The sequence below is a fragment of the Dipodomys spectabilis genome, unplaced genomic scaffold, assembly GCF_019054845.1.
Source record: "Dipodomys spectabilis isolate Male_0828 unplaced genomic scaffold, ASM1905484v1 ptg000018l, whole genome shotgun sequence".
In the NCBI taxonomy this organism is placed as follows: Eukaryota; Metazoa; Chordata; class Mammalia; order Rodentia; family Heteromyidae; genus Dipodomys; species Dipodomys spectabilis.
In genome coordinates, this window is record NW_024870695.1 from 16,069,776 (window position 1) to 16,097,311 (window position 27,536).

Genomic DNA, 27,536 nt, shown 5'->3' on the forward strand with positions numbered 1-27,536 from the left:
TAGAATGCCTGCTCAAAGAGCAGCCCAATAGAGTAAGAAGGAAGGGCAGGATGGAACTGAAAATCTTCCACCTTGGAATGTCTTTCTCAGTATCCAATCAATCTAAGTTTCTATCTGGACTCTTGTGACCAGCGGCAGGAAGAGTCCTTGTCTTCACTGTTTTCAGTATAGAAGCTCCCTGTGCAGAGCTGGACTGAGCCCCAGGAGCATAACCCACTCACATACCTGTGTGGAGGTGAAGGACAACATGATGCCTGGCCTTAGAGAGATCAGCAACTATCAGGAACTGAAATGCAGTCCCTTAGGACTCTGGACAAACAATAAGGCAGGAAAATACTTGGGGTTGGGGGAGGTCTGCTGGCCAGCACTGAGATCTGGGCTGCAGGTGGCTAAGGCTACCATCTCTGGCCTTATAATGGCTAGGCAACTCTCAGATTTTCCATTATTGCCCATTTTCAGATATTTGCTGCTATTGTCAAACTATATACTCAACAACTGGTTCTGGTCATCACTGGAAAACAGGCAGTGTGCCCAGGCCCCTTCACCCACCACAAAGAGAAACATTTTTTTTTTTAAGTGTGTGATGGTAACACTGAATTATGTGTCATTACTGAATGTTACAGCACAAGCTTGGAAAAAGGGAAGGCAAGAAAGAAGGGATAGGAAGCCCTCCCAAACCAGCAGACCTGCTTCTGCGTCTGGTTTTTGGGGTGAGGCCTGATTCTGCCTCTGGTTTTCAGGGTGTTCCAGGAAGTTTGAATAAACAAACCAACTTCCATAGCAGAGGCTTCCCCAATCTCACCTGGAGATTAGGGAGAAAGCAAGGCTTGAGGGGTGCCACAGTGTATGAGCAGCAAACGACCAGCAGGGGAACTTTGCTCAGTCATCCCAGCTGTGGTGAGCCCACTTCCTCCCTCCAGAAAAGTACAGGACTCAAATGCTTTGCACAGCAAGAAGGGAGAGAGGTGACCACAGCCACCAGTATGTGTTGCCATTGCTAGCCCTGGCCTGGTCTCAGGCCCTAGAGGGTGCCAGCCCAAGGCATTTAGTGGCCAACTCTATGGAACTTACTGACCTGGGGGAAGGGTGGGCCACAGAGAAAAATGTATCCGGATAAATCCAGGAATCCAGCAAACATCCTCCCAGTCACCCAGCTACCTCCCATAGATAATGGGGATGCCATTCAGGGCTTTTCCTAGACCCTTTGACCACCTGCTCTGTGTCTACCTCCTGCTGAGCCCCAACTCTTCCCTGCATCTACTTTGTTGACTTCTGGGACACCTCTCCCATTGTTCCTCCTGGCTCAGCCACATGCGGTGACTCCTCCTTTCTACAATTAGCCAGTTCTCAAATAAGAACCATCCACACCCTTCCGGTTCCCCCTGTCTCAAATATGTGGTTAATCTAGCTCCCCACACCAAATCATAAAAGTATCTAAAGACTACCCACTATACCCATTCAGATCTTCAACCATGAATCAGAAAGGAACCCTGGGATTTTGGGAACACTGTGACAGACTCAAGAACTGAAAGTTCTTATATCTTCTGTCCTACAGAAAAGTCTACACAGCAAGCCTGCTCTCTAATGGCAGGTTTTCTGTGCTTGCTGCCCAGGTCTGAAACTGGCTTAAGAGTGGGCAGGGCTCCTCCTTTCTCTATGGGGGCTAGAGGAAAAACTGCTTAGCCTTTATCAGAACTATGGCTGTTAACCCCACTGCAAGGTAGGCCTCTGGGAGTGCCAGAGTTAATGTGGACTCTGGCTGTAGGCTTTGGGTAGCAGGAATCTGAGCACATGAAAGACTAGTAATGAGTGCCTGCAGTTACAGTGGAAAAGGCAAAGAATAAACTACTCCACTGCTGTGCCTACAAGAAAAGGGCACAAGGCAGAGGAAGCAGGAGGAATAGCCTACTCACTCAAATAGCAACAACTGGGAGAGGCCTACAATCCATCCATTTTGATACTTACCATTTTCAGTGGGCTGGGGCTGTATCTCAGTGGTAAGGCCCTTGTGTACCCTGGGTTCCATCTCAACAAAATCTTTCAAGGACTTCCATAGATGCTGTTTCTCCTTTCTTCATACTCCCTCCATCCCCCTAAACACTCTCCTCCATCTCCATTATCTGTGGGTAATTTCCCAGTGCTCAGAAAGGAAGGAACATGCTACTTAAGAAGATAGCAAGAGATACTCAGGCCTTCTCAGTGTTCCAGGGTTCAAGAAGGTGGCTTGTGCCAGGCCAGGGCCTCAAGCAGGAATCTGAACAAACCAAACCTAGAAGCAGAAATTTCCCAGAAGACCAGGAATGAAAGATGGGCAGAGCACATATTTTGGTTTGGATGCCTACACTGATCAGAATTCTCCCACCTCCTGCCTGCAGCCACAATATTGACAGGTTGCTAAGAGTTCCTCGAGGGCTGGAGTCTATCCCAAGGAAAGAGGAAAGCTGGATGGCTGGGCCTTGCCAGACCCATGGAGGCGCATCGCTGACCTCCGTCTCGCTGTGGCAAGAAGCCCAGACTTGTTATATAAAAGATCTGGCCTGCAGCTGGAGGCTGAGCAAAAAACACGCAGCTTAGAGCCTATGCCTTTCCAACCAGCCAGGGAATGTCAGAAGCCAACCCTGCCTTGGGTTGACAGAGAGCTAACAGAGGAGAGGGACAGGGACTGGGGGGCTTCCTAGAAGGCTGTAGCAGGAAATGACAGAGCTAGAGATAAGCTACCTGCCTTGGCCAAAGTGGGATGTTAAGTTCACACACCTGAAACCACCGTAAGCCCTGCTCCTCCAGGAGACCCTCTTAGAGTAGGTACATCATCTAGCTTGAGAAGTCCCTCTGAAAGTCATGCCAAAAGTTGCATGTGCTCCCAGAGCCTGGGACGGAGAAGCAAAGGCTTCTATTTTCCCTGCCTTGTCAAGGGAACACAGTGCTGGGGCTCCCAGGAACTCCATCTGCTACCCGCAGTGTGTTCTACCTTCACCTTAATAGAGCTAATGAGGGCCCTTAATGTTAACTTGTTTTAAACTTCCTGTTTTAATTTCTATTGATTCAAGGTGGGGCATTCCCAGGAGAATCTTGCTTCTCTAAATTCTGTCAGACATTTGGCCCCATCTCATCCTTTGGCTGCATCTTCACTGGCCTTCACAGAACTGGAATCTAAACTCAGAGGCCAAATCTTGTCCTCATTTCCTTATTCTTCATTCCAACATACTAAGACCAGGCATAGGCATTCAAACACTCATTAATAACATTTGAAAATGGATCTCATTTTAAAAAAAAGAAAAATGAGAGAGAGAAAGAAAGAGGAAGGAAGGAAGGAAAGAAGGAAGGAAGGGAGGGAAGAAGGGAGAGAGGGAGGGAGGGAGCGAGGAAGAGAGGAAGGGAGGAGGGAGGGAGGGAGGGAAAGGAAGGAACAGACTTGCTCAGAAGAGGAGGCAGAGTGAACTGCAGTAGGAAACATATCACCTGCCTTCCCATGACCTCAAAGTAGGCAGGACAGGCACACTACACTCAGTGTTCAATGGAGGGCTGATGGCGAGGCCCAATGTTCTTTCCTTCCTATCTCCACCTGTCCAAGCACAATTTAGGAGTCAGCTTCAATTGCATCAAAAGGGAGCCTTGACTCTTATCAACTCAACTGCTAAAAATGTCAAGTCCTGAATCAGATTAAGAAACATCTTTGTGGGCTGGGAAGGTGGCTCAGTGGTAGAGTGCTCGCCTTGCATGTATGAGGCCCTGGGTTTGATTCCTCAGCAGCACATAAGCAGAAAAAGCCGGAAGTAGGTGCTATGGCTCAAGTGGTAGAGCGCTAGCCTTGAGCTGAAGAGCTGAGGGATAGCGAGTTCAGGCCCCACGACCAACCAAAAAAACAAAAAAGAAACATCTTTGTGTGATTTCACAAATAAGATGACTTCTTGTTCAGACTAATACTATCTTACCTTAAAACTAACACATGGACTGGATGGTCCAAGATTCCTTCCAAGCTCAGAATTCTTAAGTGAGCCTGGCATTGGTGGCTCATACATGTGATCCTAGCTACTCAGGAGGCTAAGATCTGAGGATTACAGTTCAAGTCAGCTTGGGCAGGAAAGTCCATGAGACTCTTACCTCTAACCATCAGAAAACTGGAAGTAGCTCAAAGTGGTGAAGGGCTAGCCTTGAGCAAAAGAAACTCGGGACAGTACCCAGACCCTGAGAGTTCGAGCCCCATGACCAAAACCGCAAAAAAACAAAAAATTCTTAAAAGAGAAGAGCAAGTTAAATCAAATATTGAAGGGAGAGAATAACCTAGTCTCCTGGAACCCTAGAGAGGGCTGTTGGCAAGGTATTATCTGAGAGCTTCCTACTCCTGTTCCTCTATTGGGATCTATCCTGGGTCAGCATACTCACTGGACATTTCCTCCAGCTGTGTGGGGAATACAAACTCAAATGAATGAGGGCCTTAGTTTAATTTTAGCAAGGTCAATCTCCTCTTAAACCTAAATTCCAAAATCAGCTGTTGATTATCCACACATGAACTCTGAATGCCAAACTGAAAACCCCAGCAGCTTGATGCCTTTCCTCCACCAGGCAGGTGGAAGACAAACTCATTTTCATCTAAATTTACGAAGAAAAACAAGCTGATAAACAGCAGGTGACAAAAGCTTCTATGTACAACCAAAACCCAGGACAAGTCATCTTGATGACTGAGAGTTGATGGGTGGGCCAAAGGCCTCCCAGCCATCCCTCCCAATCCCTCCTGATCCCATTAGGAGAGAGCTGAATTACCTGGGTGGCCTTGTCATTGGTACAGCAGGTGAAGGCCCCATCGGTATCCCGTGGCCACTGGCCCAGAAGGTAGGAAGTGAGGATGGTGTCCAGGGAGAATGTTCGTCGGACCTGGGGTGGCTGAGGCCTATACACTGACTTTTCTGGGGCCACCGAACATGGGACACTGGCTGAAAGAGAGCACAGCCGGCACGCCTTGACGTCAACATAAAGGAAGGAGATGTGGCAGCCAGCTTTCTCTCTCCTAGGAAACCTCTGGCTGCCACATCTTTACTTCCCTCCTGAGAGAATTTGAAGCAGCCTGTAAAAACATATGCAGTCTAACAAAAGCTTTCCTGACCTAACTTTATCATTGGGAACAACTCATAGCATTTCAGTTTGGACTTACAGGTTACTTTATACATGTATTCTATCTTGTTCCTGGTGTACGATAAACTGGAACTCCTAAGTCTGCTCACAGTTTCCTGAGAGTAGCACTGTTTCCCATCATAAAAAAGGGAACTCTATGTACATGGACAAAACCCAAACTTTCTTCTCTTTTATTTCCTGTCCTCTTCCCTCCTGCCAGCATCCATGGCAGGGCTGCTATATACAAATCTCACTCAATTAACTGAAGGATTGTTTGTATTTCCTTCAGGACTAGTTCACTCCAGGAAACCTGGGTGACTAGGATGAGAACTGTATTAACTACTTTCAACAATCCAGGACTGAGGAGTCCAGTTCAGAAAAACATCTAAGTGCCTTCTAGCTAAATGGGACAAAAATAATACAATTGTAAGTCCATTCATTTTATTTTACCTTGGTTGAAGATTTCAGAATGAAAGCAAAAGCTCATACATTTGATAAAACTTAAGGACTCTGGGTCATCTGGAAGTTTCAGTGGTCCGGGGCTAAAACCCCAGCTTCCATAGCCATATTCAAAACATTTCACTAATATAAGATCTCTAAAGGTTCTCTTCTTTAAACAGTACAAAATGCTTTCACCTCTGTAGTAATCCTTTGATAATTTATGTGTATATTAAGCACAGCAAAATGGACTGGGGACTGTAGGTATAAACAGACTTGAAGAACTTCATACAAAAAAGACACTAAAAGGTTGGCAGTTCCTCAAAAAGTTAAACTTAGAATTACTTAGGATCCAGCAATTCTACCTCTAGGTATATACCTTCCAGAAAAACGGAAAGCAAGGGCCTGAAAAGATATTTGTACACAGGTGATCATAGCAACATCAATCATGATAGGTAAAAAGTGGAGGCAGGGGCTGGGAAGGTGGCTCAGTGGTAGAGCGCTTGCCTTGCATGCATGAGGCCCTGGGTTCGATTCCTCAGCACCACATAATAGAAAAAAGCCGGAAGTGGTTCTGTGGCTCAAGTGGTAGAGCGCTAGCCTTGAGCTGAAGAGCTCAGGGACAGCACCCAGGTCCAGAGTTCAGGCCCCACTACCAGACCCCCCCCCCCCCCAAAAAAAAAAAGTGGAGGCAACCTCAGATGATGCTAAGTGAAAATAAACTAGACACAAAAGCAAATGCTATCTATTCCACTTATAGTTCACTTCTATGAGGTACCTAGAATAGGCAGATTCCTAGGGAATAGGGATAAGGGCTCCCAGGGAGTTAGCAGAAGAAATGGGAGTTATTGTTTAATAGGTACATTTTCTGTTTCGGGGGATAAAATAGTTTTGGAGCCAGTCGCTGGTAGCTCACAAGTGGCTGAGATTTGAGGGTCATGGTTTGAATCTAGCTCGTGCAAACAAATCCAAATAAAACACTTATTTCCAATTAAACAGCAAGCCAAAAGTGGAGGTGGGGCTCAAATGGCAAAGTGCCACCATAAGTGAAAAAAATCAAACAAGAACTCAAGGCCCAGAATTCAAACCCCAGTACAGGCACAAAAAAATCTGGAAAAGGTCAGTAGTGATGATTGTATACATTTGAGTGTATTTAATGCCACTGAATTGCAAACTGAAAATGCTTAAAAGTTTAAAATGATAAACTCTAGATTTTTTTTTGTTATCACAGTAAAAAAAAGACAAATAATCATACACATTCCTCAAATTCAGCTAAACATATTAATGTATTATTTTGATATGCTTGTAATCAGTATAAAATATACATTATGTTCTGCTTTGTTCTTCCCATTTCCTAATAACTCCATTACCAAGTTTTAACACCCTACATTTTGGTTGTGTGTGTGTGGGGCTTGAACTCAGATCCCAGGAACTATCCCTGAGCTCTGTTGCTTAAAGCTAGTGCTCTACCAGTTATGGCCAGAGCTCCACAACTGGCTTTTTGCTAATTAATTGGAGATAACAGTCTCATGGACTTTCCTGCCCAGGCTGGCTTCAAACCGTGACTCTCAGATCTCAGCCTGCTGACTAGCTAGGATTACAAGCATGAACCATCAGTACCTGGCTTCATTTCTGTTCATTTTTAAAGATTATGATATACCGGGCTGGGAAGGTGGCTCAGTGGTAGAGTGCTTGCCTTGCATGCATGAGGCCCTGGGTTTGATTCCTCAGCACCACATAAGCAGAAAAAGCCAGAAGTGGCACTGTGGCTCTAGTGGTAGGGTGCTAGCCTTGAGCTGAAGAGCTGAGGGACAGCGCCCAGGCCCAGAGTTCAGGCCTCAATGACTGACAAAAAAAAAAAAAGATTATGATATATATTACCAACCTGTCATCTATGTAATAATTTGTTTAGCCATTCCCATACTATTGGGCATTCAAGAGGACCCCTCTAGTTTGGATATCATAATATTTCTGTAAAGCTAACCTTACTCTCAATCTTTATATCTAAATCCCTGGCCTAACTCTAGCTTATCTCCCTCAGCTATCAAATTTAAGTTAAAATAGTTACTTTATGCTTACATAAAAGAACTTTAAAAATGACTTATTTTAAAAAACAAAGAATTGACTTATAATTACAAAGTCAGTCAGCTCCAATTGTAGAAAGTCCAGAAACATGAACAAAAAGAAAAACCCTCAAATCTCCATACTCAGGGATAATCACTGTTAATATTATGAGGTTTATGTACTTACTTTCTGTGGGTGCATATACATATAATACTTCAAAATAAATGGGGTCATACTGTACACATTATTTTGCCATGTTTTCACCTAGTATCAATACTCATTCCAAACCAATACAAGCCGACTATAACACATCTTTAATTTTTTTTTTTGTTTTGAGATAGTGTCTTGCTAAGTCAGACCAAGCTGGCCTTAAACTCAAGATCCTCTTGTCTCTGCCTCCCTAGGGCTGTAAACCACCAGGCCTCCCAACATGCTGTTTTAAGTGATCTCAACATTACCATATTAAAACTCTTCAAAAAGTTTTTTCAAAGCCGGGCCCCAGTGGTTCATGCCGGTAATCCTAGCTACTCAGGAGGCTGAGATCTGAGAATCACAGTTCAAAGCCATCAGGGCAGGAAAGTCCTTGAGACTCTTATCTCCAATAAACCACTCACAAGTGGCGCTGTGGCTCAAGTGGTAGAGCACCTTGAGCTGAAGAGTTCAGGTTTCAGTGCCCAAGCCCAGAGTTCAAGCTCCACAACCAACAACAACAAAAGAGTTCTTTCAAAGATTGGAGTCAAAGGACTTATGTTCTGTCCTCTTACTTTTCCTTTATGCATCACTTCTCTGGATGCTGGACAAAAGAACACTATGTATAATTTCCCATCACTGTCCTGGGCCTTTCCTCCAAGGTTTGGCCCAGTGCTAAAACTGGAGCCATCTGTCAAGCCAGCTCAACTGCCTCTAGCTCCACTCAACCAAGCCTCAGGATCCTGGGAATCCCCTGCAATGAGAGTCTATGAATTTTGTTTCCACATAATACATTGTACTCTTCCATGACATACCACCCTCTCTCTTGGTATTTGGGACTCCTAGATAATAAACAGCCCAAGGCTGAGGCCTGGCTCTGTATCCCAAGTCTAGAGCATAAGGTTGGTAATTGTCAAGCACCCAAGGACATGAATAAAAATTAAAATAATAATAATAATAATAGAAGGGTAAACCTGCCAGGTGCTGGTAGCTCACACCTGTAAGCCTAGCTACTCAGGAGACTGAGATCTGAAGATCACGGTTTGAAGCCAGCCTGAGCCTCTTTTCTCCAATTATCCACCAGAAAACCAGAAATGGCACTGTGGCTCAAAATGGTAGAGCTCTAGCCTTGAGCAAAAAAGCACAGGGACAGCACCCAGCCCAGAGTTCAAGCCCCATGACCAATTAAAACAAACAACAAAAAAAGAATAAACCTCTAATTATACCCTAGATTCTGGTTTTCTAATTATACCCTAGATCCATGCTCAGCCTACTCACCTTGAGTAAAGACTCCATAGCTATTTGCCTTTTGTCCTCCTTTCTGAGGCTCTGCAGGGCTCAATCTCTTTCTTTCCTTCCCTGTGTCCTTGTCACCCAGTGAGTTAGTAACAAGCCCACTAGTGCAACCCAACTTCATCTCCTACACCAGCATTTAAATCACTCTTTTTTTTTTTTTCTGTATTGCATTTAAGATTAAAAGTGGCAATCCAGGCTGGGAAGGTGGCTCAGTAGTAGAGTGCTTGCCTTGTATGCATGAGGCCCTGGGTTTGATTCCTCAGCACCACATAAGCAGAAAAAGTCAGAAGTGGTGCTGTGGCTTAAGGGGTAGAGCACTAGCCTTGAGTTGAAGAGCTGAGGGACAGTGCCCAGGTCCAGAGTTCGGGTCCCACGACCGACCCCCCCCCCCAAAAAAAAAGTGGCAATCCAAATTTCTAGGAGCTTCTGCCCATGTAAGAAGCCATCTCAGACCCTGTGGGCTTCCATCAAATCCATCCCTAAGAGTCCGGTGATGAGGCAGGCAGGATCTCTGGAAAGAAGCTTTGCAACATTACATAAAAGATAACCAAAGATGCAGGTGGCAAGCAGGTGAGCATACAGGCTAAAATATGATCCTAAGGGGCTACTTCATCCTTGTATCAAAGGAAAAAAATTGACTGCTGACTGCAGGGTGAAGAAATAAGCTATTGGGAGAAAGATCTCTTGGGACCCCCTATTTCTGTCCCCCAAGTCACTGTGATAATCTCCTTTAGTACTTTCAAGTTGGCCCCATCCCCACAAAGTACTTCATGCGATATAACTTTTTACTTTATTGTCAGCTCCAGAAAGGGTTAGGAAGAGACTGAGGAGGAAAACAAAGCATAGAGAATTATAGTCTCAGGGGGAGGGAAAGTGGTAGAAAAACGAGGGAAGGGGAAACAATGTTCAAGAAATGTACTCATTACCTTATGTAACTGTAACCCCTCTGTACATCATCTTTACAATAAAATTAATTTTTTTTTAAAAAAGACTCATAGTCTGCCAGCTGGGCACCAGTAGTTCATGACTATAATCCTAGATACTCAGGAGGCTAAGATCTAGGAATCACTATTTGAAGCAAGCCTGGGCTTTTCCCGTGAGACTCTCATACCCAATTAACTACCAACAGCTCAGTGGTAGAGTGCTTGCCTTGCATGCCTGAGGCCCTGGGTTCGATTCCTCAGCACCACATAAGCAGGAAAAAAAAAGCCGGAAGTGGCGCTGTGGCTCAAGTGGTAGAGCGCTAGCCTTGAGCTGAAGAGCTGAAGGACAGCGCCCAGGCCCAGAGTTCAGGCCCATGACTGACAAAAACACCAAAACAAAACAAAAAAACCAATTAACTACCAACAAAGTGGGAAATGGAGCTATAGCTCAAGTGGTAGAATGCTAACCTTGAGCAAAAAAAAAAAAAAAACTCAGGAAGAGTACCCAAGCCCTGAGTTCAAGCCCTAGGACTGGCACAAAAAAAAAGAAGAAAGGAGAAGAAAGAAAAAGAAGAAAGAATTATATTCTCTGCTGCCACTCTAAGCCTCCTTTCTTCTAGGTCAATTGTGCAACTGTTCCCTGAGCTCACTGCCTCTTGCACTGCAAACACTCACCAAGGTTTCAGGGACACCTGCCTGGATCCCTGGAGGATGGATTGCTTTTTAAGCCCCATTCAGGGATAACACATCTAGGAGGAAATAGCAGGTCTGACCATGAGGTTGGCAACATCTTTGTTTTTTTGTTTCTTGAGGAAGCTTTTGGAACCTGGTGTCAAAGATTCTGTTTGTCTGGGACAATTTTAACCACACTCACTTTATACCAGTTTCTGTTCAACAAGTTAAGAGTTCAGTTTCAAAGGTTCAAAAGGTTCGGTGATCCTAGTGGTACTTTGTTCCCAGTACTCACAGTGGTAGGGAACACTCAGAATCCTGGAATTTAGTATGAGAATCTAACTACTCAAATTTTGCTCATCTATATTCTTTCTGACCATCTGATTCACAAAGATTCTATGGTCTTCAGGGATCCTGACTTCTCCATATATATGATCATAGAAATTGTAAAAGGAGGGCTGGGAAGTTGGCTCAGTGGTAGAGTGCTTGCCTCGCATGCATGAGGCCCTGGGTTTAATTCCTCAGCACCACATAAGCAGAAAAAAGCCGGAAGTGGTACTGTGGCTCAAGTGGTAGAGCACTAGCCTTGAGCTGAAGAGCTGAGGGACAGCGCCCAGGCCCAGAGTTCAGGCCCCATGACCGACAAAAAAAAAAAAAAAAAAAAAGAAAAGAAAAAAAAGAAAAGAAATTGTAAAAAGAGAAATAAAAAAAGGAAGAAGGGATGGAAGGGGTGAAAGGACTGAGAAGAGCGCTAGCAGCCCAACGCACATGGCAGCCTCTGCCTCCCTCCCCACTGCAGACCTGCCAGAACCTCACTGTTTCCAAGTCCAGTTGGAATCTCTGCATTTGCTTCTTTTCCTTAGCTGAGGAAATGGCTAGGCCTCAGCCTTCTCTCCATAGGGACCACATCCCTGCACAGGGGGCTGGCTTGCCTCCTAGCTTGCCACGAGACAGAATTACCTCTGTCTCAGAGCCCTCAGCAAGGCACCAATGCCTGCCCACACTCCAAAATTCTTGGCATGTCCCAGTGCCTCTGAGACTAAAATGTCATGTTTCTTTCATTCCTAAGAAATAAGGGAGGGGCCCTTTTATAAGATTTTAATAGGAAAAAAAAAATCTGCCTCTTATTTCATAAACCTCCCCCAAATGGTTTGGTAAGCACCTGCTGCTTTGAGCACCAGAACTGATTAAGGGATAAACCAAGGTATTAATTTCCCCCAAATGTAACACAAACCAGAGCCAAAGTCAGACACTGATGTGTTTCTGTGCCATCCTTAAAGGGGCCACAGGCTGGCAGGCATATTGTGGCCCACAGTATGTGGACAAGGACTAAGATGTGAGCAAGAGTAGGTTTTCCTCTAGCTCTGTTTCACTGTGATGTGTCTGCCGCCAACACCCTCACTGGGCCCACTCCACCTCTGCACCCAGGGCATCATCAGCCTGAGTTGCCACCCAGGGATGCTAGGAGGCAAAGAAGAGATGAAAACATTTTACTCCTTTAAGGTTGAAGATGGGGGTGCAATGGGGAAAAAGGAGACTACCCAGAAATAAGTGGTGATTAGTTTTAGCCACTTTACCTATAAATAACTGATTCTTTTGGTCTCCTGGAAGGTACACATCTTTAGTGATAAGATATCCACCCTGCCACCCCCACCTCTAGTCCTAGGGCTTGAATTTGGTGCTTGGGCACTATCTCTGAACCTGTTTGTGCTCAAGGCTAGCACTCTACCACATGAACCACAGAGCCACTTCCCGCTTTTTGTCAGTAGTGTATTGGAGATCTCAGCCTCCTGCATAGCCAGGATTATAGGCTTGAGCTACCAGTGCCCAGCCAGGTTCTCTTTACTAGTGAGTCTAATGCAGTCTTGGACACCATTTGAGATAAATGATGCAGGGAGAATATAAAGCTGCATATAACTGTACATGGTGGCACATGCCTATAATTCCAGTTTTTGAGAGGCTTAAAACAGGAAGATGGAAAGTTCAAGGACAGCCAGAGTTTCATAGTGAGATCCTGTCTCAAAAAAAAAAAAAAAAGCAATGAAGGTGCTTATAGAATTGGGTGGCAGCAGGACAGGTCAGCACTTAACTTCTGAGTGCAACTGGAGGCTGACCTCAGCTGAGACCTACCTTAGCTGAGGATGTCTGCTAAGAAATCTCACATGTGGGCTGGGAAGGTGGCTCAGAGGTAGACTGCTTGCCTTGCATGCATGGAGGCCCTGAGTTTGATTCCTTAGTACCACATAAGCAGAAAAAGCTGGAAGTGGCACTGTGGCTCAAGTGGTAGAGTGCTAACTTTGAGCTGAAGAGCTGAGGGACAGAGGCCAGGCCCAGAGTTCAGGACCCAGGACCAACAAAAAAAAAAAAAAAGAAAGAAAGAAATCTCACATGTGAGTGTAGTTGTGTCATGGCCCGTGGGCTTATCCTTCCCTTATGTGCAAACTGGAAAGATCTGAATAGTGGGTTCTGCCCTGTGTGATTATGGCTAAAAGATAGGAAGTGTTGAGAGGTGACAACGGTTGCTTGTGGTTGGAGGATGAACTGGTTTCATTTTTGGAAAGTACCCCTCTCAGATTTGGGAAATAGCACAATCAGCTCTTGTATCAGAGAAGAGAAGGCCCTATCATGACAGGCCATGACAAAGCAGCAGGCGCTGGGGCACCAGCTGGGTGGCTGCTACAGGAGGGTGGAGTGTCCTGTTTACAGCACCATGGGGTATTATCGGCCCATCGCATGCAGCAGCCTTCACAGCCCAGCCACCTGGCGAAGTACCCTGGCACCAGGCCAGGCCATTTCACCATGCAGCCGAGCAGTGGCGGATGCTTTGGTTCTAGGGCAACTGCAAATGGAGAAAAAAAAAAAAAAAAACAACAAAACAGCACACACTGGAGATAAGAAGCCTTAGGTACTATCTTCTAGAGCCACTTGGCCCTGTCCCCCAACTGCTACGCTTGTCTGGCTTTGAGGAGAGGGGCCAGGAGTAAGTGGTCAAGTGTCTGTCTGTTGGTGGATAGTCAACAAGATCAACAGCACACACAGCAGGCAAGACATTGAACCAAGGGTGAAAGTAGGGCCCGGCACACAAGAACAGATGGCAGACTCCTTCAGGAAGCAGGCTGGCATGCCCACTGTGCACCAGCTCTGTGATAAACACTGCTGATACAAGAGGAGTAAAGCAAGAAGCTGCTGGCAGGGTCCAAGTGGAAAGGCTGATGCAAACGACCCATCTATTACAGTTACCCCAGCAGGAAGCCCCCTCGAAAATGCCCCATCAGAAGGGCCACCAATTCCTTTCTCCCATTCCGAGTCCCTTACTGGAAATCAGCTCAGGTCTAATCACACCAGCCCTGAGGAATCTGAAGAAGATGACAGCTCCTAGAAGGAGAGGACTGGAGAGAGAAAGGAAGATGATGATTCAGGAAATGAGACCATTGGAGCTGTTCTTCTCAACTTCACCACAAGCAGACTGTGGGGTGGGGGGTGTTGAGCAATTTACCAGGAAAAATCAGCCCAGGACCAAGAGGCTCTGGTTGAACATCTGGGGAGGCCATTCCACAACTTCACTATCTTTGGAACACTGCAGTAGAGAGATGCTTGGGATACAGACAAGACTTCTCTGTAGCCTTCTATTAACATAAGGCCTAGTCATCCCCAAAATACCCAAGAGGGACTACAAAAGAAAGAGACAGCCAGTAAGATCTTAGGCATGGCAAAAACTCAACAACTAGCTGGTTCAACAAACAAGTTGTGAGTCATCTTGTCTTGTTGTCAGTCTCTGAAGCATTATTAGCACTGCTCTTGTAACCTCCGGTCTTAAAGAGAAAATAATACTTATTATAACAGAAGCAACACATATGTTACAGAAAGTAAGAACATGATGAACCAAAAGTAAAAGACAAATATGCAATGGCCCACTCAGAGATCACCATGGTGTCGTATCGACCCAGCTCTTCCTTCATGCACATATGTAGGCATATAGATTTTTAATAAAATCAGACTGTATAGGTTTTTTTCCTTTTTTTGTCAATTACCTTTGCCTAGGGAGGAGAGGCAGGCAGAGACAGGACAATATGGTTGAACATTGAGGGAGCAGGTCCTGCTCTAACACGTTCCCCTGTGATGTAACACTTTTATTTGGGAATTTGTGTGTGTAGTGTGCGTGTGCGTGTGCGTGTGTGTGTGCGCGCGCATGTGTGTGTGTGTGTGTGTGTGTGCTCATGCGCACATGTACTGGTCCTGGGGCTTGAACTCAGGACCTGGGCACAGTCCCTGAACTTAAATGTTCAGGCTGGTGCTCTACTACCACTTGGGCCATAGCTCCACTCCAGCTTTCTGGTGGTTAATTAGAGATAAGAGTCTCACAGACTTTCCTGCCTGCGCTGGCTTTGAACTTCAATCCTCTCAGAACTCAGCCTCTTTAGTAGCTAGGATTACAATGCAGGAGCCACTGGCACCTAGTTTATTTGGACAAATTTTAATCTGGAGAAGAACAAAGTAAAACAGGGATTGAAAAGTCTAAATACTTCCCCAAGAACAGATTTGCAGTAAGCAGGGGAAGTTCCTTTGAGTAGCATGGCAGGGATTATTATTCTATTTCAGGACATGTGCTGGGATTAAACAATGCAGGCGTTCTCCTGCGCTAACTGTGGCCCAGGGCCACCTAACTGCTTAACTCAGAGACGTGGGTTTTGAAGGGAAGTTGTGGTGAAACTGAAATCTTCAATATGACTATTCAAGAGTTAGAAGCCTTCTGTGGAAATCCCATGGAGACCCCATTCATCCCAGCTGGTAAAATGCAATGTGGGGCTTTGAAGCATTGCTCCCACCCAGTACTGCTAGGATTCAACTCAGGGCTCTGAACTATATAATTCCCCAGCCCTGAATACCTCATTCAATACCAAGTCATAGCTAACTTTAACCACAACAGGGAGAAGCTCAAAAAACTAGACTCAAAGGAAAAATAAGTGACACTATGTTTCCCGTACCAAGAAGACTAATTATCTCAAAAAAAAAAAAAGTATAATGGCAAACCAGACACCAGTGGCCCATGCCTGTAATCCCAGCTACTCAGGAAGCTGAGATCTGGGTATTATGGTTCAAAGCCAGTCCGGGCAAAGAAGCTGAGACTCCTATTTCCAATTAATGATGATAAAAGCTTGAAGTGGAGCTGTAGCTCAAGTGTAAAGTACCACCCTTGAACAAAAAAGCTCAGGGACAGTGCCCAGACCCTTACTTAGTTCAAGCCCCAGGACAGGTACAAACATCCACAAAAAAGAGGGATGGAGGCTCTTAAGTCACCTAGCCCAGGCCTCCCATTTCCCTAATGGTCTATCTCCACCTCCATCTCTGTCTTTGTCTCTATCTGTCTCTCTCTCTCTCTCTCTCTCTCTCACACACAGACACACACACCCCAAAAAAAAAGGAAATAGTATTTGTGTATACCCAAAGACCTTCTCAGAAAGGCCCTCACTCAATCACTAATGCTATATTTAAGTGTACAGCTCAAGTGGAGCCAATGAAAGCATTTTTGGCTGCATATCTAACTTCTGAAAAATGCAAGCCACATCTGGAGACAGCTGGAGAGACTGGACAAGAGAAATCACTCTAGAGATGTCACTGTGAGAAGAAAAGGTGAACACTAACTCTGCATCATCCAGGAAACAAAGGGTAATCCAAAGCATACACATGAATGCAACAGCAAAAAAAGTGGACTACAGTCCTACTGCTATTTTTTTTTTTTTTGGGGGGGGGTCCGGTCCTGGGGCCTGAACTCTGGGCCTGGGCACTGTCCCTCAGCTCTTCAGCTCAAGGCTAGTGCTCTACTACTTAGGCCACAGCGCCACTTCCGGCTTTTTTTCTTTTTGCTTATGTGGTGCTGAGGAATGGAACCCAGGGCCTCATGCATGCAAGGCAAGCGCTCTACCACTGAGCCACCTTCCCAGCCACCCCACTGCTATTTTGTTCAATTCTCAAAAAAAAAAAAACTGCAGTTAGAAGAAAAGGAAGTACCATGAACTTTTCACCTTTTTTTTTTTTTTTTTTTTTTTTTGCCGGTCCTGGGGCTTGAGCTCAGGGCCTGGGCACTGTCCCTGAGCTTCTTTTACTCAAGGCTAGAACTCTACCACTTAAGCCTAGCACGATTTCTATTTATACAGTAATGAGGACTCAAACCCAGGGCTTCATGCATGCTAGCCAAGGATTCCACCACTAAGCCACATTCCCAGCCCAACTTTTCACCTTTTATCTGAATTCTCTGAAGAGGAGCTCTATAGAGTATCAACTTACTTAAGACAAAACATCATCAGTTATTGATTGAAACATGCTTTTCATGTAGAATGGACTGGGTTTTGCAAGAATAGCATATATAGCAAGTAACCTCACCCCTGTCCCATTTAAAAAATAAAAAATCCTCACTCCTTGGTTTCTAGGGAGTAACAGATTTCTGAGTGGCCTATAAACTCAAAGAATAGGTAGATACCCTTCATATCATCAAGTCTCAGCAATCTGATTCTTATACAACAGAAAAAAGATCACAACACTCAGTCATCTCTTATGTTGTTGTTTTTTTTTAAGAGAAGTGATAAGGGAGAACTGGAGATTGGAGAGGTTTAGATAAATCTTGCAAGATGATAACTATGTAACTGTACTCTGATTTGTTCTGAATATGTGTAGCTCACACAATCATAGATTCCTCTTTGGGAGACAGAGAGACAGAGCTTCCAAAGTGTTATAAAAGGTGAGGTGACATCCCCATGAAGTAAGGTGAACTGATTTCGCCAAGGTCAAAGAGTAAAACGAGGACCCTTATTTCTCAAACCTAGGACTTTTCAAAGTACATTTCCAGCACTTACATTGCTTTACAAGTGCAAGGTCCCTACTTCAAACCCCAGTACTGAAGATAAAAAAAAAAAAAAAGGTTTTTAAAAAACAGGTAATTTTCAAATAATCAAAATGATTTCTGCTTTAACCATGATTTATTTTTAGCTCTATCTAGCCTGCCTTCTCCCTGCAAGTAAACCTCCAGCGTGTAATATATACTTAAGCAACTAATGTTTGATTTAGTCAGTTCAAGTCACATAAAATATAAATGCTGACTAAATTTGATAGGCTCCTTTTGTTGCCTTCCCTCAATATCTCAAAAGCCCACAAAAACATTTTTCTTATTCTTTTATTGAACTGGTCATATCAACATTTATATCCATTAGTGTTAATCAGAAGAGTCAACAGGTGTCAGCAAGGTTTGGTAGTACATGCCTATAATCTCAGCACTCTGGAGGCTGAGGTAGGATAATTGAAATTTCAAGGCCAGTCTAGGCAACAGAGTCTAGTTTATGTTGTTGTTTTGTTTATTGTGCTGGTCCTGGGGCTTAAACTCAGGGCCTAGCATCCTACCACTTGAGCCACAGTTCACTTCCAGCTTTTTGGTGGTTAACTGGAGATAAGAGTCTCACAGACTTTTCCTGCAATCCTCAGATCTCAGTCTCCTGAGTAGTTAGGATTATAGGCATGAGCTACTGTTGCCTGGCTGTTTAGTTTAAAAAAAAAAACAACTGTAATCTTTGCTATTTGGGATTCAGAGATCTGGAAGGTAACAACACTTCAAGGTTAGTCCAGGCAAAAAGTTCATGAGACCCCTATGTCAACCAGGCATGGTGGTACCTGTCTGTTGGCCTAGCTACAGGGGAAGCTCAATGGCTAAGCAAGTAAGTGTACAACTACAGAAGTAAAATGGCCTTGACTGTCATCTCAATTCCATGGGGAACAGAAATAAGAGGGATCATAGTCCAATCCAGCCTAGACAAAAAACAAAACTTTGTCTTGAAAATGGCACAAATAGGGTTGGAAACATGATTCAATTGGTAGAACACCTGCCTAGCAAGTATAGGACCCTGAATTCAAATTCCAATATGGCCAAAATTTAAACAAGACAAAACAAAACCCAGTCAGTAGAAATCAAAACCACTGGGCCAAAGGTCGTCAAGTAGAGCATATTTATACAATGCCAAACTATCACCTCATAAAACACTTTCTAGGAGATTAATGTACTTTTTTATAGTGGAAAACTTCCTGGTCATCATCTTAAGTGATCAAACTTAGCATGACTAGAGTGTAGCTTGGTGGCAGAACATGTGCTCAGCATGTGTAAAGCTTTGAGTTCAATCCCCAGCCGCCCTTACTCCACCCTCAAAAAAACCTTGGTACAATTAGTTATGGACACTCTTGCACTATATGCAAAATGTCCTCAAAATGGTTATTGTGAAGCCCACAACTTAACCCATAAAATGCTCCTAGTCAGGAATATTTAACCTAATTGCAATCAAAACCAGACCAGACTTCCCATTTACAGGAAACATGGGATAGGAAAACAAGTTAAATGCCACAATGAGGAAACAGGCAGAAAAAATTCAGAGTGTGGAAGAGTTATGATTACTTCTCAAAGTGTTATAAAAATGGAAAACAAAAATGAGGGATAGAGGATACTTCTAGATAGAGAAGCTTTTAACCACATGAGATTTTTTTTTTATTTAGTCCTAAATCACAAACAAAGCAACCAAAGAGGAAATGTGAAAAGGGACAGAGTATTAGAAAATATAAAATTAGTTAATTTCCTTATGCACAATAATGATTATGTACAAAAATGTCCTTATTCCCAGGAGATGCCATTAAGGGCACAATGTATGATATTTGTAACTTACCTTCAGATAGTTCACCCAAAAAGTATGTGTATGGATGCATATATATGGGTATATCTAGACACACATACATATACAAGATTGGAGAAAAGATAAATAAGACAATTTTGACAATTTAATAAATGGGTATGCACAGTGCTCACAACTTTCTGTATGTTTGAAATTTTTCCAAAATAAAGTTGTGAGAAAAAAATAATGACCTAATTTGAAAAGACAAAAATTCAATTCAAGCCGGGTACTGGTGGCTCATGCCTGTAATCCTAGCTAGTCAGGAGGCTGAGATCTGAGAATCACAGTTCAAAGCTAGCCCAGGCAGGAAAGTCCGTGAGACTCTTATCTCCAATAAACCACTAGAAAATGGAAGTGGTGCTGTGGCTCGAGCGGTAGAAAGCTACCTTTGAGCTGAAGAGCTGAGGGACAGCACCCAAGCCCAGAGTTCAAGCCCCACAACCAACAAAATAAATAAATAAATAAATTCAATTCATTCTCCAACAAGCTCTGAATGCTTTAGCATTTCAACCTTTGCAAGTTTGCAGCCAACTTCAATTGGGGCACTGCTCTGAACTCCTAAGTATAGGAAAGAAAAGGTGAGCAAGAACTAAAACCATGAATGAGATGCAAGGAATAAAACTCCCAAAATGATGTAAGTCAAAGCAAGGTAGCATAAAGATTCTAAGTGAAGGAAGACATTAAGAATGTTTTGTTGGGGGGAGGGATGGTAACGGGGAAAAAAGGAGGAGGCAACAACGCTCAATAGGAAATGTACTCATTACCTTGCTCATGTAGTGTAACCCCTCTGTACAACATTTTTACAATAAAACATATAAAAAAATAAAAGAAGTGTCATGGAAGGGGTACTGAAGAAACACTAGGTTGAACCAAGTGATAAAGTCAAATAAATAAGGACAATGAAAAAAAAAAAAAAAAAAAAGAATGTTTTGTCATCCCCGGAACAAGACCAACACTGTAGGTAGAATTAGAAGTTCCTAGGGATTCAGAAATATGGATAAAATTGGATATGTGCAGCCAAATAGACCCCTGAGCATCCATTTGTCATTGCTGCTCTTCAAAAGGAAACTAATGACTGAGTGAGCTCCTAGGGATCGGTAAAAGTGGCTTGGTGGGATGGCTGGCTAGATCCCAGTAAGAAGGTAAAAAAACTCATTAGAATTTATCAAAAGACTATTCTGGGTGAGTGTAAAAATGAAGGACAGCAAAAGGCTTTAGCCTTTTGTCTAGCTAGACAAAAGGAAGAACTTGCTAGTCAGAATCAAATGAGAAAAATTGCAGTCTGCCTCTGAACAGGGCCAGGGCGAGAAGATTGCATGTCTCAGCTGTCTTGATATTCACCCCCTGAAGGCAGGAGGTATCACCAGATGAGCCTGAGCCTCCTCTAGTTCTAAACTTCATCAGCTATAAAAGGGTAAATAAGAGATGGCTATTGGAATGTCAGAACCCATGCTATTATCTGGGGCAAGATGAATTACGGAGAAAGAGAAACATGGCATAAAGTCAAAAAGGAGACTTGTCTTACCTAGGCTGCTTAGACAGCTGTGTTATGGACTCCCAGATGATCTCTCCCCCATGTAGAAGAATATAAATAGTGCTCAATTTACCTGTGGCTAGCCACAAGCAGAAGGCCTGGTCACATGACTGAGCAAGCAGGAGTAAACCACCAAGCAGTTCTCAGAAGGCAGACAGGTTTGCTATACCTCACTAACTTGTGCTCTGTCAGGAACCCCTGCTCTTAACCCTGATTCTGACTCATTCTGCCCTGGGCTGCAGGAGGAGGGAACTTATAAGGACCAACTGCTCAGTTAGGTTCTTCAGAGGTAAGAAGGAGTCATAGATTCTGCTGGCTTCAGGATCTGTGATCCTGTTAGGGTCACTCTTCTCAACCCTTACATCCTTGGAAACCTGGGTGAACTTTCTGCTCCCACATCCAGAAAGTCTTCTCTGATCATCACTCCATTCAGTCTCTACTTTGTATTCCCAATTTCAGAGGAGACACCTAAAAGAATACATCCTACACAGAAATTCTTTCCCTGGGCCCTGACCTTCTAGAACTAACCTCAAATGAGTGGCAAGTTCCCATGCTATGTCTAGCTGTGGAAAAAACCCAAAATGTGCTGGGCGACATTCCAGGGCAGCCCCTGCTCCAGAGCTCTGGTCTTGCCATTTGTTCAGATTTCCTAAGAGAGGCACAAAGGTTACACCATGCCTCTAGAGTAAACTAGGCAGAAAAGCAAATTACATGGCCCCTCCAGAAACAGTCTCCTACCCTCACCAGATGTCTGAGGCCACTGATGGCCTTTCTAGCAGAAGGCTGCTCTGGGATTACCTCTCCACATGGGCTTCCAGAAGCAGAGGAGGGTGTGACAACATATATCACTGGAAGGTGACACCATCTTCCCCCATATGCGATGGATGGGCTTTGGATCTGGTTCAAAAATCAGGAGCTTCTTTTATCAGTCAGGTAAATAAAAGGCTTCTCCTCTTGAAGAAAAAGGACAATTTAATCCAGGGAAACAGTGTGGCAAGTTAATTACCCATTAATCCTCTCCAAATCTCTGGGAACAGGAAAGTAAAGACTCAGCTGTCACCATCATCTCCAAGCAGATAGCATAGCCATTTGTAGAGCTGCTCTAACAGAGGTATCAAAGCTTCAGACAAACTCCCCAAAAACCTGAAGGACAATCTTCTTTCATCCTTCTCTACCTTCCTCTGGTTTTGGTTGTCATCATCCATCATTTACTTTCTTTTTGCCAGTCCTGGGGCTTGAATTCTGGGTCTGGACATTGTCCCTGAGTTTCTTTTGCTCAAGTTAGCACTCTGCCACATTAAGCCACAGTGCTACTTCTGGCTTTTTCTGTTTTAAGTGGTGCTGAGAAATCGAACCCAGGGCTTCATGCATGCTAGGCAAGCATTCTACCGCTAAGCCATATTCCCAGCCCCACCATCATTTACTTTGGAGTAGGAGCCAGAATAGTGCAAAATATGGACAGAAGAGAGAGAGAGAAAATCATGGGCATAGTACATAATTCAGTAACTGAAATGCTAAGTAGTATTACTAAGGTAATATTACTTTAATACTAAGGTAATATTGATGGTTGGGGAATAAACTGGATGATGGGGAACTGGGTTGGAGTCAGGTACTTCACTGCATACTTTAGAAACCTGGTTTTTCTAGGTTAACTAGAATAGGACTTACCCCAGAGCTCTGGCAGTTGAGGGAGGGGAGGATATACTACAAAGTAATAATAATGGAGCAATTCACTGCCTTCAAGGAGCACATACAGATATTCAAGGTATGCTCTGTTGTGAAATCACAGAGCTGGAACCCAGCAGGGTCTGATCCTCTAACTCTGTCTGCCTACCAATGATTCTCACATCCAGCCTTCCTTGGGCTAGGGCTAAAAAGAAGCCTGACTGAAAGGAACCATTCCTTTGTGGATGAAGTTGTAACTCCTGGTCCACTCCCTCCCCCAAGACCTACCACATTCACAAAGGCAAGAGTATACCAACTGCCTGGTATTGAGCAGAAGAGAGCTCTCTGGCCCTAGGCCTGTAACCTAGCATCATTTTTCTAAATAGAACTTGCTGCTTTCCCCCTCAAGCTATAAAGATGAAGTATCTATTACTCCATGGTTGTAGCACAGAAGAGCCTTCCAAGTCTGTGTGTTTTAAAAAACGAAGAGCTGAGTGGAGAGTGCTTAATCCTGAAGTAAAGGAGGCAGCTCTCCCTTCAAGGTACTGGCATCCAGAGCATTCTCAGTGTGGCACACCCACTTGGCTGCTAGGACAATGTGGGGGCATGGGCTGCTAACTCATGGCAACAGATACCTACCTAGTCAGGTCTCAAAATCTGATGCTAACCCTATCCAGCTTGAGAAGTAAAAAGACAAGCTGCAGTCTCCTGAGAGGTGGCCTACTACAGGTTTAATACCTGAGCCCAAATTCTGCCTCTGCCCCAGTGTTAGGTAAACTCAGAGGAGTCCCATAAATTCTCCAGGTGTCATTTGTTTCATCTGTTAAACAGGGGAGAAGAAGAGATGTTATAAGGATATAGAAGAAAATCTCCATTTAAAAAACTTCTAGTAACCAAATTCATCTAGCACATACTCATTGGTTAAGCATTGTACTTGGAAATAACTTTAAGAGTCGTAGATACAAGAACAATAAGAATAGTAAACAGAACACCCATATAACCTTAACCTAGATGTGCTTATTGACATTTACCCCATTTGCTGCACTGTTGACTTTTCTTTCATGTGCATCATGTTCTTACACACACTCACATTTTATACCTACATATTCATAACACATACACACACACACACACACACATACACACTGTCCTTCATGAATTTTTGCATTGTGTTGTATTTGAAAACAACTGGGAACTATAGGAGGCTGGAAATGAAGAGAAAGCAAAGTCAGCCTTGTTCCTAGGCTCTGCTCCCTTCCTTGCCTGCCATGCAAACAGCATGCACTCCAAGACTACAGAAAGTACAGGAAAGTAACATGAGATGGTTGGTAACTTTTTCTTTCTTTCTTTCTTTTGCAAAACAAACCCCACAAAAAGACAACAAAACATTTACATGAGCCATAGAAACAACTTTATTATAGACAAGTGGGTTTTGTGTGCATATGTGTGTATGTGTGTTTTATAAGTGGGTTCTGGGGCTTGAACCCAGGTCTTAGGTGCTGCCCTTGAGGGTTTTTTTGCTCAAGGCTAGCACTCTAGCCTAGCCACAGCTCTACTTCCAGCTTTTTAGTGGTTAATTGGAGATAAGAGTTTCACATACTTTCCTGCCTTGGTTGGCTTAGAACCATGATCCTTAAATCTCAGCCTCCTGAGTCGCTAGGATTATGGGTATGAGCCACCAGTGCCCAGCCAAAAGTGTTTTTGGTAATATTTGTTATAGTGAGATTTTACCTGATGAGGGTAGAAAGTAACTGAGAGAGAAAAGCTCACACAAGCACATGGATATTAGAACATTAAAGAATGCTATGGCAAAATCTACTTTGGAGGTTAAGAACTACCCATAAAACTGCACAGAAGGATAGACATCTCCAAGAAGGAGACCAGACAATTCTTCCTGATACCAAGACTAGGGCTTTCTCACAAAATTTAAGTCACTGTTATTCTATTCCCCTTACTGGGCACTAACATATATCATAAGGACCTCATTCCCAGTTAAACTATAGCAAGGAGGAGACATGCTCTAGCAGATCACACGCCTCAGGCTTCTTTCCCATCCAAAGTAGGGGAGGATACCACCTCCTTGTACATTCCTCTACAAAGAAGACTAAGTTGTTATCATGACACAGTGCTACTTGCCCCCCCACCCCCCCACACACACATACAAATGTACCACCCACATTTTTCTCCAGGTGTTTTTTTTTTTATTTCATAATGTCAGACACAAGAAAGGCACTCTCTCCTATAAGCTCCATCTTATCATGTCTTCCTAACATGGCCCCAGATTAGTAACCATGATCCCATAGAGGCAGAAACACCCATCTTCCCCTGAGCCATATCTGCCTTTTGTTATCTACTCATTCCATATGAGAACTGCATATCTCAAGTCAGCTAGAAACACTCAAAAGCCACTACCATATTACACATACCATAATGTAGTCACCACCATCATCTTCCAACTATTTATATTTATTTATACCCCACAGGGAAAACAGATGTAGAAACCTATAATGTGCATGGTCTGTTTGGGGTACAAAGGATCAGACTACTTTGCAGCCCATTCTCTCTCCCCCACCCCACTTTGTATTCAGGTTGAACTCAGGGCTTGGTAGTCTCACTTAGCCTCTTCACTTAAGGCTGGCACTCAACCACTTGAGCCACAGCTCCACTTGTGGCTTTTTGGTAGTTAATTTGAGATGAGTCTCATAGGCTTTCCTACCTGGGCTGGCTTTGAACTGCAATCCTCAGACTCCTCAATAACTAGGATTATAGGTATGATTCACCAGCACCTGGCTTCTCTCTCCCTCCAACTATTGACACAAGGTCATGTTATACAGCTCAGGGTAGCCTGGAATTTGCTGTGTAGTCCAAGCTGTTCTCAAACTTGAGGTCCTGCCTCAGCCTCCTGAGTCTTTGCTCCTAGAATACAGGTACACAAATAGAAGGAAAACGAAGAGTAGAGATATATTAGATAGGTGGCAGGGATGCTAGTCTAGTATGAAATGTGCAACCAACTCCCCATACATGTGGGAAGAGCCTTTTGCTTAATAAAGCAAAAAGACGTTATCAGTCACATGGTCTTGGTCAAGTTATTCCCTTTCTAGGCCTCTATTTCCCAATCTGTAAAAAAAAAAAAAAAAAAAAATCCAGGAAATGATAATCCACCTATAGGACAGACGGGGCTGGGAAAGTGGTTCAGTGGTAGAGCGCTTGCCTTGCATGCCTGAGGCCCTGGGTTCGATTCCTCAGCACCACATAAGCAAAAAGAAAAAAGCTGGAAGTGGTGCTGTGGCTCAAGTGGTAGAGCGCTAGCCTTGAGCTGAAGAGCTGAGGGACAGCGCCCAGGCCCAGAGTCCAGGCCCCACGATGGGACCCCAAAAAAAAAGAATTAACAAGAGACACCTGAGTATTAATTGTTAGTACCAAGAGCCAAATAAATGGAACATACTGTCAAAACTACAACTAGCTACAGCCGCTGAAAAATACAGGTGGATTCTGGAACTTTCCAGAGTTGGGATTCACAGTTTCATTTTCTGCTGTGAATACAAAACTAACTACACAAGATGACTGTTCCACTAAGAAAGCATCCAGGTGTTGCTGTCAAGGTTAAGATGAGTGCATGCCCCATGGACGTAGCTGCCACAGCCCACTTCTCCCCATACTCTCAATCCACTCTATGCCATATTTATTGTGAAAACCCTCTGGGTGCATCCTTGTCTATCATCCACATGCTATCCACGCCCACCCCACTCCCAGCTTGTATGTCATATCTGATAGGCACGAGTTAAACAGACAATTCCCAAACGGGGGCTGTGAGGCAGGTTTCTGCCAGCCTGCAGCTGTGGGGCAGGGAATGCACGTGTTATCAGCAGTGGTTTTCTCAAAGCCGTGTGGGCGATCAAACATGCACTGAGAACAGAAAACTCTTAAAGGGAAGGGAGTGTGAAGGAGGGAGGAGGAGGTAAGAGAAGCTGCCTATTCTTCTAGTCACAACTTTACTTTGTTCAAAGTTATACCCGGCTGGGCTGGTTAGCCACTCTGACTGACATCAGGCCCATGGTTGGCAACCTTAGGACAGGAAACACAGACTCTGGATGACAGTTTAAGTATCTAGTGTTTGAGAAAGGACAATGAACTCCTCCTTCCTGCATAGTACCATTTGGTGGGAGGAGGAGGAGGAGAACAGCAATGACTGGTACCACAGGATATAGCCTGACAAGAAACAGGGGAGGGGGGATTTCAGCCTGACTGCAACTCAGAGGCTACCCTAGGGCTCATAGGTAATTCTTCTCCCTGATCTTACTTGCTATATATGATATAGCATCACTAAGAAGTTGGCATCAATCTACCCAAGCAAAAAACATCCAGCCCTTGTCTCCTGTCTCCTTGGCCCATCACCAATGACCACTTCTAAGCCTAAATCCAGATAGCCCAACTTTTTTGTTGTTGGTGGTGGTGGTCATGGGGTCTGAACTGTGGGCCTGGGCATAGTCCCTCAGCTCTTCAGCCCAAGGCTTGCGCTCTACCACTTGAACCACAGCACCACTTCTGGCTTTTTTTGCTTATGTAGTGCTGAGGAATCGAACCCAGGGCCTCATGCATGCAAGGCAAGCACTCTACCACTGAGCCACCTTCCCAGCCACACTTTTTTTTTTTTTTTTGCCAGTCCTGAACGCAGGGCCCGAGCACTGTCTCTGAGCTTCTTTGCTCAAGGATAGCACTCTACCACCTGAGCCACAGTGCCACTTCGGCTTTTTCTGTGTATATGGTACTGAGGAATTGAATCCAGGGGTTCATGCATGCTAGGCAAGCACTCTACTATTAAGCCACCTTCCCAACCTAGCCCAACTTTTTAACAAAATTATAACATAATCTTACACACTGGCTGTTTCCATGGATCATACCTGTTAACTGCCCAAGTTCACTCTCTGGCTCAAAGAGAACCTA

The 27,536-nt window shown here is 44.1% G+C and overlaps 1 protein-coding gene across 3 annotated transcripts in view; it reads right to left on the reverse strand.

Moving 5' to 3' along the window:
* The window catches only part of Fam117a (family with sequence similarity 117 member A), a 52,595-nt gene that overhangs the window by 15,494 nt on the left and 9,565 nt on the right, over positions 1-27,536 (reverse strand). For 2 of the 3 annotated variants that reach the window (XM_042673929.1, XM_042673928.1), the window contains exon 2: positions 4,762-4,931. In XM_042673929.1, the coding sequence (XP_042529863.1) occupies positions 4,762-4,931 (170 nt within the window). Of the gene's footprint in view, positions 1-4,761; positions 4,932-21,725; positions 21,864-27,536 lie in introns of those variants that run through there. The other variant, XM_042673930.1, reaches the window with a different exon arrangement.